The 13,779-nt window shown below is 41.1% G+C and overlaps 1 protein-coding gene across 2 annotated transcripts in view; it reads right to left on the minus strand.

Annotated features, from left to right (window-relative positions):
- LOC135642200 (sodium/proton antiporter 1-like) overlaps positions 1 to 13,779 on the minus strand; it is a 48,658-nt gene that overhangs the window by 14,709 nt on the left and 20,170 nt on the right. For both annotated transcript variants that reach the window (XM_065158135.1, XM_065158137.1), the window contains exons 4-5: positions 3,127 to 3,303; positions 537 to 643 (exon numbers count right to left, since the gene is read on the minus strand). In XM_065158135.1, coding sequence (XP_065014207.1) covers positions 537 to 643; positions 3,127 to 3,303 — 284 coding nt within the window. The remainder of the gene's footprint in view (positions 1 to 536; positions 644 to 3,126; positions 3,304 to 13,779) is intronic.

Genomic DNA, 13,779 nt, shown 5'->3' on the forward strand with positions numbered 1-13,779 from the left:
GTCAAAGTTAGATCATACACTTTGATTAGGAAAATAACATCATCTTAAGAACCTCCCTTACGGTAACTATTCCTGCAACAAATCAACATAAGACTTCTGCATGACTTCTTGTTGATCTGTGCTTCATCACTTGGTTCTTCCAGGTTATAAAATTTATAGATAGGCTAAGTGTTTACTTGTCCTTCAATCCCTATAAAGCAATTGTCTGTTTTCTTAATACATATGCAAGAAATACCAGAACAAAATAATCATTGAATCTATGTAAGATGTCTGATATGATTTGACTCTTCAGTGAGAATTTAGTGCCCGTACAAATCACAAAAATAAGATTAATGTAAAAAGTAGAAGGTACATAGATTATGTGGAAGAAAATGAAACAGCCAAACTGCAAATATATAATACTAGGTTTAGTGTGTCCATAGAGCTTGGCCATCTACATAAACAAGAATATTGTAGGATAATATTATTGAACTAGAGGTCATACAACTCGGTCAACTTTGGAGATACTAAATTAGAGAAAACTAATTGAATCATACTTCCTGTATTCTGATGGCGGAACTAGCTTCCTTAATAAGGAAACCATAACAATTGTTGATGTCAGATTATCAAGAACTGAACTCAGGAAGAAAGTCACAAGACCAACCTGTAATTACAACCATAATATTATCAGTATCCAGATAAATTGAATGTGTCAAAAATATATTGCATTAATTATGTCTAATATACAAATTAATGACAAATAGTTTGATTATTCTATAGGTATCCAACATTTCCTACACAAATAACAAAAGAAAAAAATAATTTGATATATTTTTGCTAGTAAAATTTCTGTGACACAGAACAAAACAATTTGACCAACGCATGTTGAGATTTGATTCATAATTATCGAGGTAGTTATCATGATCTAGTAGTTATAGGGTGGTTTCAATAACTACCTCAATCATAATCTAGTAGTTATAGGGTAGTTTCAAATTTCAATAACTACCTCAATAATGGGTAATATGGGGAGTGACTAGGTCCTATAAATAGGACCATAGTTCATGAAGCAAGGGATATAGAGAGTGTGTGTACTTGAGAATATCTTGTAAGTGTTCTTGTCAATCCTCTTGTTTTTAAATACAATACCGCTTTTCTTGAATCGAAAGGATTCTTTTACTTGCATCGTAGTATTCTGTTTTTTCCTTGCTCCTCCATCCCCAACAACACAGTCAAGACCATAAAAAACCTTTCTAACTATTCAAACCAAGGACCATTGGTATGTTTCAGTTTGAGCGTGGACTAGTACGTGGATAGATCCCATTTCAAGCAATCCAGTTCAAATTACACACACACACACATATATATACATCGAACACAATCAAGACCATGAAACACCTTTCCAACTATTCAAACTTAGGACCGTTGGATGTGTCAGTCCACATGTGGACCGATAAGTGGATGGCTCCCATTTCAAGCAGTCTAGTCCAAATCATACATACATACGTACATGCATACATACATCAAACACACATGCCACCCCCAATTAAGGCTTGCGACCCATTCCCCCATTTCTCACAACATTGCCGCTACTGCTTCCATTGGACATTGCCTGCCAATTCGCTGTTATTTATCTCTTTGATACACGCTTTCCTCTTCTTCCTTCTCCTCCTCCATCGCTATGGCTTCTTCCTTTTTCTTCCTCCTCCACCGTTGTGTCTTCTTCCTCCTCCTTCACTCTCATCCTCTGCTGCCTCCCTTTCTTCCTTTCTCTTCCTCCTCCTTCCTTCTCTGGTTCCTCCCCCGCCCCCTTCTCTGGTTCCTCCTCCTTCCTTCTCTCATGTCTTTTTCTTCCAAATCATACATACATACGTACATGCATACATACATCAAACACACATGCCACCCCCAATTAAGGCTTGCGACCCATTCCCCCATTTCTCACAACATTGCCGCTACTGCTTCCATTGGACATTGCCTGCCAATTCGCTGTTATTTATCTCTTTGATACACGCTTTCCTCTTCTTCCTTCTCCTCCTCCATCGCTATGGCTTCTTCCTTTTTCTTCCTCCTCCACCGTTGTGTCTTCTTCCTCCTCCTTCACTCTCATCCTCTGCTGCCTCCCTTTCTTCCTTTCTCTTCCTCCTCCTTCCTTCTCTGGTTCCTCCCCCGCCCCTTTCTCTCATGTCTTTTTCTTCCTCTTTGAAACACAGTACACCGGTATTGACTAGTATGTACTGGTCTTATCATATGACTAAAATGGGTTCCGTACCCAAAACTACAATCCTTGATTCAAACAATAAATTGAATACTTCCAAACACATTTTGGCCAAGTGCATAGTTGTCTTACTAAAGATGCCTTGAAAATTAATACACATTTACCCTCAGATATTGCTTGTATTTGTTGCAACAGTGAAGTATCACTTTAATGCTTTTTTTCTCAATCAAAGAAGACTAGAGTGGAAGATTAAATAGTTAACTATATCATTATTTCTTCTCAGGAAATACTTCTACTAGGATGATAAGGATGGCAACAAGTATTGCAAGCTCAATCGCTTTTGTCAAATTCAACATAGTTGATGCAACACCAGATCTGATTTTGTTACTATTTACAGTTACAATATGCACCAAATGACATGAAGTTCATCTGGAATATATCCAAACTTCATATATTGCAACAATGACTGCTCTGGATACAAATTTAACCATCAACTTTGCATCTATTAGGTCACTCTGAGAATGAAATCTACACAATTGGATTCCATGACCAATGTAAACTTCTTACGATCAATTTTCACCAATATAAACTCGTGTGCCCATAATTAGTATGTGCATACAACTTCGGTTGTCATCATCCACTATGCAGGTTCCCTACAAGTCTCTGGTCGTAAAGATTTGATGACATTTTTTCTTTGATCAAATTATACCAAAAACTTGGACTTAGCCAAAAAACAAATGGACCTAGGAGTAACCCATGACCATTTTCAGCATGGTAGACATCATATTTACTACAAACAGCGGGTGACTCCAGTTGCATATATCCTGATAGAAAACTACAAAGGGAATGTAACAGCAAACATGTTTAATGGCTATTCCAGATTGTAAGATAATAATATAATATGTGGCAATGACCAAAAAAATAACACTCACCACCCAAAGGAGAATGCGAGGTTTCCGAGTAGTAATATTGTCAGTAACTAGTTTAAAGCCTTGATGTGCATCAATAATCTCCACTATTGTCATTGCACCAAGTAGGAAGAACACAATTTCACTGACTTCAGCAGATGCATGGGTTAATTCTGAAACAGCTATTTCCGTAGATGGAGCCTATGAAAGAGAAATGTAACATGTAACTTCCAAGTGCAAATTAATCATGCCAACATATATATACTAATGCTCAATGACTTTAATAGGAGTTGGTATGATATCTACAAGCTCCTCAAGTAAGAAATCAAACCATTATGCACTATTCAACACTGAAACAAAAAATGAGAGACTTTCAAAGACTAATAACTTTGAGTACATGCACAAATCATTCATAATAAAATCCAGAGGAGCATGCCATGGACAGTGCAGTACAATTGTAATTCCAAACTAAGCGAGGAAGATTTATATGCATATCTATTTTGTTTTACTCATGAATCATCGAGTATACTGCTCAATTTGGCCTTTTATACAACATTATCAACTGACCACCTGATTGTAGAAGGTCAATATATTTTGGAATTACAGTGATTGTCTAACACGTTCAACCATTGTACTATCTAAAATTGCCAAGAAAAAAAGAAGATGCAGAGTCATAATGTTCCTACAGAAGCAACTTATAATCGCACCTACTAGGAAAAATGCCTGAGACGCCCTTGGTGTTTTCTAGGTGGAACATGATCAAATCAAGGATAGCTTGATCATAGCCATCCCAGCATTACTAGTGCAATATAGATGACCTATCTGCTCATGCTACATCTCATTCTACCTTTAGATTACCAAGGGCATCTTTGTTAGGACTCTAGCTAGGAGAGTCTAAATTAAGAGGGACATTCATATAAAACCTACCTAAGCCGACCCCTATTAAAGAAGTGAAGAGGCCGGCTAGGGTTAGGAGATTGTTTCTTAGAGAAGAATTAGGAGTTGTAAAGGAATAGAAGTCTTAGGTAGGAGTCCTATTAGGAGTTGGTTAGAAGTAAGAGTCTTGAGTAGGAGTCCTATTAGGAGTTAGGGTTTAGAAGCCCTATAAATAGCCATATATTCCTTCTCTTTTCATAAGCAATAGATGAATCTTTACTGCAGCCTTTGAGCAGCAACTTGGAGGGAGGAACCCCTATAGAGTTCCAAGGAGACCGATCCCCTAAAGAGATCAACCCCAAGTTTAGAATCTGCAAGGGTTCTAACATCTGGTATCAGAGCAGCGCTCTTGGCATCTCGCTGCCCTTCCACAACCATCCATCAACCCTCCACAGCCGCCCAAAGCAATTCCCACAATTGCTTAAAAGATCATCGCCAAATTCCGCCGTCATCTCCACCACCGCGGATCATCCTTTGATCTCCCCGTGAATTGCAACATGTTTCGGTTTCCTATCTTACTGCTACTGCAATTTAGTTATCCTTATTCGAAAATATAAAAAAAAAAATTGTTCCAAAATTACCGCACAAACTTTTCGTCGTAAAGTTTTCATCTCTACGACGAAAGATACATTGCAAAATTCCAGCCGTATAGCACAGATTGTTTGATCTTGCAACTACGTTTTTTCTATCCAAATCTCTACGAAATTTTTATGACAGCTTTGACACTTCCTAACAGCAAATTTCCCTTTAGTTTGGTCAAAAAATTCTCAATATAAACTGTTGATCTTTTACGTCTAATCTGCTATACTTGAAAATCTGTACTATAAAATTTCAGTCGCATAGCACAGCTTGTTTGATCTAGATACTACGTTTTTTCTATCCAAATTTCTACGAAATTTTTATGATAGCTTTAACACTTCCTAACAGTGCATTTTTCTTTAGTTTTGTCAAAAAATTCTTAATATAAACTACTGATCTTTTATGTCCAATCTGCTATACTTGAAAATCTGTGATGTAGAAAATTTCAACCGCATATTGTTGCCTTAACTCATCTATTTGCAATCTTTTTTTAATGAAATTTCTTATACACTTCATAGATCATCTTGGCTTCCATCTAAGATTGATCAAAGGTCTGCCATACCGAATCGTACCGCCTGGTATGGGCGGTACGTACCGGTCCGACAGGCCAACGGTACGCGGACCGCCTACAACCGGTCCGACTGTAGCAGCGCACTGTAGCACTGTAGCAGTGCACAGTTTACTGTTGCAGTGCACTATTATAGTAGTAGTACAGTGCACCAGTACACTATAGCAATGCACTATAGCAGTGCTACAGTGCTCGATGCACCTGGGTGTACCGCTCGGTACACCGTACCGTACCGGTACCGAGCTCAGGTCGAAATACCGGTACGGTACGGTATTGCAAACCTTGGATTGATCTATTGAGGAATTCATCTCTAAAAACGATTTTGTGTTGCTGCAAATTTTTATCGTAAAATGCTGAAATTTTTTTATGAGAATTATGCTATCGCAACTTGCACCAATTTTCTTACTGTTACTGTCGAAATTTTCTTGATTAAATTGGACATCCTTGCTATCATATAAACTGAGATATTGCTGTCAATTCCCTCCTCAAATCTCTCGAGTTTTTGGTGGAAATTTCGTCGAGAAACTACTGTTTCTTTGACGACAATTCTGCTCTTACAAGACAGCACATATTGTTGGGAAATCATGGGGGGCGACATCATATGCGCAGCGGAAGAACAAGAAAACAAAAATCCCCGATTCCCAAAAAGATGTTCGTCGTCGTGCGAAGATTGGTGCGCAAAAATCCGCAAAACACAAAACTGCGTATAGAGATTGTGTTACCTAGGGAGATCGTATATCCCTGTTTCCTTGCAGATCCTTAGGAGAGGGTGAAGGAGGTCAAGCGTCCTCCTCTCTAGCGGTGATCCACACAGCAGGATTGCGACGACCCTCCTCAAAACTCCAGGCCTACTCTGAGGTGGAGAGGGAGAGGAGAATAGGAAAGGCAAGCAAAGACTCTAGCCTATGAGGCTGTGAATCCCTCCTATTTATAGAGATCCCGTGTCAAACCCTAATGGGTCCTTCCCTAGTGGGTATTGGATCTGCATCCAATAAGACAAGGGCTCCGTCGGATATCTCATATCAGAACCTCTACTCATCGCAATGCCTACCATATGTGTGTGACCCTCTAGGCCCAATATCGAGCTGGCCGTGAGTCATACCTGTCAGAACTCCCTGTAACTCAGTGAATTATTATCTCTGTAATAATTCACTCGACTCATCGACTACGGACGTACTAGGCCACTACGTCGTAGTCCCCAGACGATACAGGGGAATCCAATCCATTGGACCTGTCTGTCCTCAGTTACCATGTACCTATAGTCCCTCATCCATCTAATATCCCAGAGACCGTATATCGAGCATGGTGCTGTCAGACCCATACGGTTTCTACTTGAGTCTCGCTCTAATCGGATTCTCCCGGAGAACTCTTTCTCTCTCAACCCGAATGACCCTGGCCAGGGATTTGTCTGAGCAAGAACACATGGGATATTCCTCTCATGACGCCGAGAGTGGATAATCCTCTGTCGACACTCAATAGCCCTCGTAAGGTCGACTACCACTCCCAATGACCAGCTGTACTAGATCTGGGACAGCCAAACCTATAAGTCTGGTATCAAAGAGTGGAGCACTCATACAGGACATCCTTGGTGTCTCAACTCTAAGGACCAAATACACCACTAGGACTACGGAATCGCTGTCTGACAATAAGGCATCATCAACCATCCAGCATTCCGTAAGCGGATCAATCAGTGAACTCATTCTCCAATGAGCACCTGTACTGTATCCCTAGTGTCCCTACACGAGCAGCTATGAGACCAGCTGCATCCATCATATGGACGGGTATACAGCACACCAGTCTATCCGGTTATCACGATGTCCCTCTCGAGTAACCTATGACCGGGATTATTTAGGATATGTGTTTAAAGGTGAATCGATCTCATTATCCTGATCTCATCACGATCCGATTCCCATTGCACAAATCCAAGGACATCACAATATATATATGCATTTATGCAATAGTTATAAAGTGATATACGCCAAAATATAATAAGCAAAAAGATTCTGTATCAAGTCACACGTGCCATCACTCACGTGATTGGCTGGCTGGGCACATATGACTAGCACATATTTGTAGCAACTTCCATTGATTTCTATCAAACCTTTGCTGCCATCTATCACAGATCTAAAACTTTCATCCACAGCCCTAAAACTCCATCAAACCATACCCACAAACTGCACCCAAAACAGCCATAAAACAAGCCTAAACCGTAGCCTACATTCACCGATCCACTAACCAAGGTTCGCCGTACCGTACCGTACCGACGTTTCGACCCGAGCTCGGTATGGTACGGTACCAGTGTACCGGATGGTACATCAAGGCGTACCGAGCGGTACACCTTGGTGTACCTAACAATTTTATATAGTATATATACTGTAGCACTGTAGCAGTGCTATAGTATAATACTGTAGCACTGTAGCGGTACCGGACGGTTCGCGTATCGGCAACCTGGCGGACCAGTACGTACCGCCCGGTACGGGCGGTACGCTTCGGTATGACAGACCTTGCCACCAACCCTTTCGACCATCACTTCTCTCAACCTATACATGCCTTTAACCTGACAACACATATTTGGAGGCATATACTATGGCATCTGAGAAGGCAATCAATACTAAATTCGAAGCCTTCGAGGCGCAAATGGAGGATAAGATTCGGACGCTCTTTACCGAACTCAGATTGGGCCAACCACTAAGCCCGAAGAAATCACATCAAGGAGAGAGCTTTGCCCAATCACACCAAACCCGAAGATATGACTTCCAAGGGAGGGGAGGCTCTATGATCGACTCCAACTATCCATGCATGAGGGTGGACTTCCTTAGATGGGAAGAAGGAGACCCGATTGGTTGGATCTCGCGCGTGGAGCGATATTTTCGGTACCACAAAATCACAGATGAATCTATGGTGAAAATTGCGGCTATACATCTTAAAGGGGGATGCCATATAATGGTTTGACTGGTTTGAACATACTCATGGAATCCTCTCATGGCGACAATTCAAAGAAGGACTATTGATCCACTTCGGACCAACCGATTACGAGAACATTGACGGACAACTAACAAAGATCCGACAAACCTCCACCATTCAGGAGTACCAAACCATGTTTGAAAGGTTATCTAATCAAACTCGTGATTGGTCTCAAAAACAGCTATTGGGGACCTTCATTGAGGGCTTGAAGCCGGAGATCCAGGGAGAAGTTAAAATGCGACAACCGTACACGCTTATGGCATTCATCTCTTTCGCACGACATCAAGAGGAGCAATTGAACCATGAAGCTCGGAGGACTAGGGTCACTTCTCGACCAGCAATACTGAAGCCCTCAGCCCCCCCTACTGTTGACCAAGTCCCTGCACCAAAAAGGTTGACAAGAGAAGAGCTTCAGGAGCGATCTGCGAAGGGGTTATGTTGGCATTGCAACGAGCCGTGGAGCCATGAGCATCGCTGTAGTAAAGGGAGACTTTTTATCATTGAACCAGTAGAAGAAGAGGTCATTGAACATCTAGAAGAGAGCATTGAACATAAAGAAGAAGATGCAGAAGAAGAGCCACAACCGACCGAAGTTACGGTACATGCACTAGCCGGCTACTCAAACCCGCAAATGATGAAAGTTGGAGGCCTTCTCAAACAACAACTGATCACTGTTTTCATCGACATGGGCAGCACTAATAATATCCTAAACAGTAAGGTTGCTATCCAAATGGCATTACCTATCGAGAATCGTTGCAGGTTTGATGTTAAGGTCACCGACAGACGGATTTTGAAGTATGATCATAGGCGCCCGCAGGAGAAACTATTGCTGCAGGACAAAGAGATAATTGCAGATTTCTTCCTTCTCCCTCTTGATGATGATGAGGACATGCTCAGAATTAAATGGTTGACAACATTAGGTGATTTTTCTTGGAATTTTATGAAACTAATTATGAAATTTTACAGTAAGGAGAAACAGGTGATACTGCACGGGAAACGTGGGGGCGACGTAACGATGATTTGCACACAACAAATGAAGAAGGTTTTGCATAAAGCATGCAGTGGCTTTTTGGTACAACTTGAGCAGCAAACTAAGGGAGAGCCAACAAAATTGGAAGATCCAAATCTACTTCCTTTGCTTGCTGAATTTTCAGATATATTTGACGAACTACGCAACCTACCTCTTACCCGTCGGTATGATCATTGTATAACGATTCTTCCAAGCCAATCTCCAGCAAATGCTCCGCCATATCAGTATCCACATCTCCAGAAGGATGAAATAGAAAGGATTGTAAAAGAGATGCTCAAAACAGGAGTTATTCGGCCATGTTGTAGCCCCTACTCTTCACCGGTGCTCCTCATACGAAAGAAGGATGGAATATGGCGATTATGTGTTGATTACCGAACTCTCAATGGCATAACCATGAAGGATAAATACCCTATTCCAGTAGTAGATGAGTTGCAAGATGAAAGGGAGCACAAATCTTCACAAAGCTGGACCTTCGATCCGGGTATCATCAAATACGAGTATGCGAAGAAGACATATCGAAAACCACCTTTTGAACACACAATAACCACTATGAATTTTTGCTTTCTTCAAAAGAATGTGGAATATCTTGGGCATATCATATCAGAGGAAGGTGTGGCAGTAGACCCCTTCAAAATTGGAGCAATGCAAAATTGGCTGACCCCGAGGAACATAAAATTGCTACATGGCTTTCTGGGTTTAACAGGCTACTACTGCAAGTTCGTGAAAAACTATGGAAAGATCAGTGCACCACTTACTTCCTTTCTGAAAAAAGATGTCTTCCAATGGTCGGACAGAGCCTCCGTTGCCTTCGACAAACTTAAGGCAGCCATGACGACGACGCCGGTGCTAACACTACCAGATTTCAACCGACCCTTCATTATTGAGGCTGACGCATCTGGAGTCAGAATTGGAGCAATTCTCATGCAAGATGGTCGACCACTCACATACACTAGCAAGGCATTATCTCCCTCCCATCAAAATAAGTCAACATATGATAAGGAGATGCTCGCCATTGTGCGCGCAGCAACGAGGTGGAGACCCTACTTGATTGGTCGACGATTTCAAATTAAAACCGACCATAAAAGCCTCAAGTACTTTTTGGAGCGAAAGATATCATCCCCTGAGCAGCAAAACTGGGTAACAAAACTTCTTGGATTTGATTATGAAATAACTTACAAAAAGGGGAAAGAGAATGTTCTTGCAGATGCGCTTTCGCAGCTACCCAAGCAAGCTGAAGTTTTGGCCATTTCACTTCCGACCAGTGACTTCCTTGAGGATATTAAGATGGAATGGCAGGGAGATTCAGAGACTAGTAAGATTATAAAAAAATTGGAGGAAGCACCAAGCTCCGTAGCTCATTACAATTGGGACTCAAAAGAATTACACTATAAGAGTACTAAATTGAAAAGGAGTATGGCATATCACTCACAAACCGACAGCCAGACAGAAGTTGTAAATAGATGCTTGGAGATAGCCCAAAGCCACCCACCAAATATGACTACCCAAGGAGGACTTCAGACTCAGCCAAGTGCCATTATTGATCGACGGATTATGACTCGACGACGACGATCCACTACTGAATTGCTAATACAGTGGGCAAACCTACTAACAGAAGATGTCACTTTGGAGAACTATGATGACTTGAAGATCAAATTCCCAAAATTCATGAATCGTCAGCCTCGAGGACAAGGCTGATTTGAAGAGGGCGGGTTTGTTAGGACTCTAGCTAGGAGAGTCCTAATTGAGAGGGACATTCTGTTAAGACTCTAGCTAGGAGAGTCCTAATTGAGAGGGACATTCATGTAGGAGGTTTTTTCTTAGAGAAGAATTAGGAGTTGTAAGGGAATAGGAGTATTGAGTAGGAGTCCTATTAGGAGTTGGTTAGAAGTAAGAGTCTTAAGTAGGAGTCCTATTAGGAGTTAGGGTTTAGAAGCCCTATAAATAGCCATGTATTCCTCCTCTTTTCTCAAGCAATAGATGAATCTTTTCTGCAGCCTTTGAGCAGCAACTTGGAGGGAGAAACCCCTATAGAGTTCCAAGGAGGCCGATCTCCTAAAGAGATCAACCCCAAGTTTAGAATCTACAAGGGTTCTAACAATAACCACTTCGCATATCGCTCCCGAAGCTCTTCTCTTGTCAACCTTTTTAGTGTAGGGACTCGGTCGATAGTAGGGGGGGCTGAATGCTTCAGTATTGCTGGTTGAGGAGTGACCCTAGTCCTCCGAGCTTCATGGTTCAATTGCTCCTCTTGATGTCGTGCGAAAGAGATGGCTGCCATAAGCATGTACGGTTGTCGCACTTTAACTTCTCCTCGGATCTCCGGCTTCAAGCCCTCAATGAAGATCCCCAATAGCTGTTTTTGAGACCAACATGAGTCTGATTAGATAATCTTTCAAACCTGGTTTGGTACTCCTGAATGGTGGAGGTTTGTCGGATCTTTGCTAGTTGTCCGTCAATGTTCTCGTAATCGGTTGGTCTGAAGTGGATCAACAGTCCTTCTTTGAATTGTCGCCATAAAAGGACTCCATAAGTGTGTTCAAACCAGTCAAACCACTGTATGGCATCCCCTTCAAGATGTATAGTTGCAATTTTCATCATAAATACGTCCGCGGTTTTGTGGTATCGAAAATATCGCTCCGTGCGCGAGATCCAACCAATCGGGTCTCCTTCTTCCCATCTAGGGAAGTTTACCCTCATGCATGGATAGTTGGGGTCAGTCATAGAGCCTCCCCTCCCTTGGAAGTCATCTCTTCGGGCTTGGTGTGATTGGGTAAAGCTCTCTCCTTCATATGATTTCTTCGGGCTTAGTGGTCGGCCTAATCTGAGTTCGGTAAAGAGCGTCCGAATCTTATCCTCCATTCGCGCCTCCAAGGCTTCGAATTTAGCATTGATTGCCTCCTTAGATGCCATAGTATATGCCTCCAAATCTATGATGTTAAAATCTCTCTTTTGTTGTTGGGTTAAAGGCATGTATAGGTTGAGAGAAGTGATGGTCGAAAGGGTTGTGGATGTAGGCTGCGGTTTAGGCTCGTTTTGTGGCTGTTTTGGGTCCAGTTTGAGGGTGTGGTTTGATGGAGTTTTAGAGCTGTGGATGAAAGTTTTGGATTGTGGTAGATGGCAGCAAAGGTTTGATAGAAATCAGTGGAAGTTGCAACAAGTATGTGCTATCTTGTAAAAGTAGAATTGTCGTCAAAGAAACAACGGTTTCTCAATGAAATTTCCAGCAAAAACTTAAGAGAATTGAGGAGGGAATTAACAACAAAATCACAGTTTATATGACAACAAGGATGTCTAATTTAATCAAGAAAATTTCGGCAGTATAACAACAGGGAAATTGGTGCAAGTTGCGATAGCAGAATTCTTGTCGAAAAATTTCAGCGGTTTACGACGAAAATTTGCAGCAACATAAAATTGTTTTTAGAGATGAATTCCTCAATAGATCAATCTTATATGGAAGCCAAGATGATCTATGAAGTGTAAAAGAAATTTCATTCAAAAAAGATTACAAATAGATGGGTTAAGACAATAATATGCGACTGAAATTTTCTGCAGCACAGATTTTTAAGTATAGCAGATTGGACGTAAAAGATCAGTGGTTTATATTGAGAATTTTTTGACGAAACTAAAGGGAAATCTACTGTTATGAAGTGTCAAAGCTATCATAAAAATTTCGTAGAGATTTAGATAGAAAAAACGTTGTATCAAGATCAAACAAACAGTGCTACGCGGCTGAAATTTTACAATGCAGATTTTCAAGTATAGCAAATTAGACGTAAAAGATCAATGGTTTATATTGAGAATTTTTTGATAAAACTAAAGGGAAATCTGCTATTAGGAAGTGTCAAAGATGTCATAAAAATTTCGTAGAAATTTGGATAGAAAAAACATAGTAGCAAGATCAAACAGACAGTGCTATGCGGCTAGAATTCTGCAATGTATCTTTCGTCGTAGAATGAAAACTTTGTGACGAAAAGTTTATGCAACAATATAGGAACAATTTTTTTTTTTTTTTCAAATAAGGATAACTAAATTGCAGCAGCAATAAGGTAGGAAACCAGAACTTGTTGCAATTCATGAGGAGATCAAAGGATGATCTGCGGTGGTGGAGATGATGACGGAATTTGGCGACAATCTTTTAAGCAATTGTGGGAATTGTTTTGGGCGACTATGGAAGGCTGATGGATGGCTGTGGAAGGGCAGCGAGATGCCAAGAACGCCGCTCTGATACCAGGTGTTAAAACCCTTGCAGATTCTAAACTTGGGGTTGATCTCTTGAGGGGATCGGCCTCCTTGAAACTCTATAGGGGTTCCTCCCTCCAAGTTGCTGCTCAAAGGCTGCAGAAAAGATTCATCTATTGCTTATGAAAAGAGGAATACATAGCTATTTATAGGGCTTCTAAACCCTAACTCCTAATAGGACTCCTTGTAACACCTCTGATTAGTCTCACATCGAAAGTGGGCAGGATTAAGAATGACTTATAAGGGTCTGATGAGTGTACTACTATCAACTTCAGCTTAAGCATTTTGGTCAGTGGTTTAGACCAAACGAAGTTGATAGGCCAGTTAGCCCATCAGGCTCGGGTCATGATATTTGGTATCA

Source organism: Musa acuminata, chromosome BXJ3-7, assembly GCF_036884655.1.
Source record: "Musa acuminata AAA Group cultivar baxijiao chromosome BXJ3-7, Cavendish_Baxijiao_AAA, whole genome shotgun sequence".
Taxonomy (NCBI): Eukaryota; Viridiplantae; Streptophyta; class Magnoliopsida; order Zingiberales; family Musaceae; genus Musa; species Musa acuminata.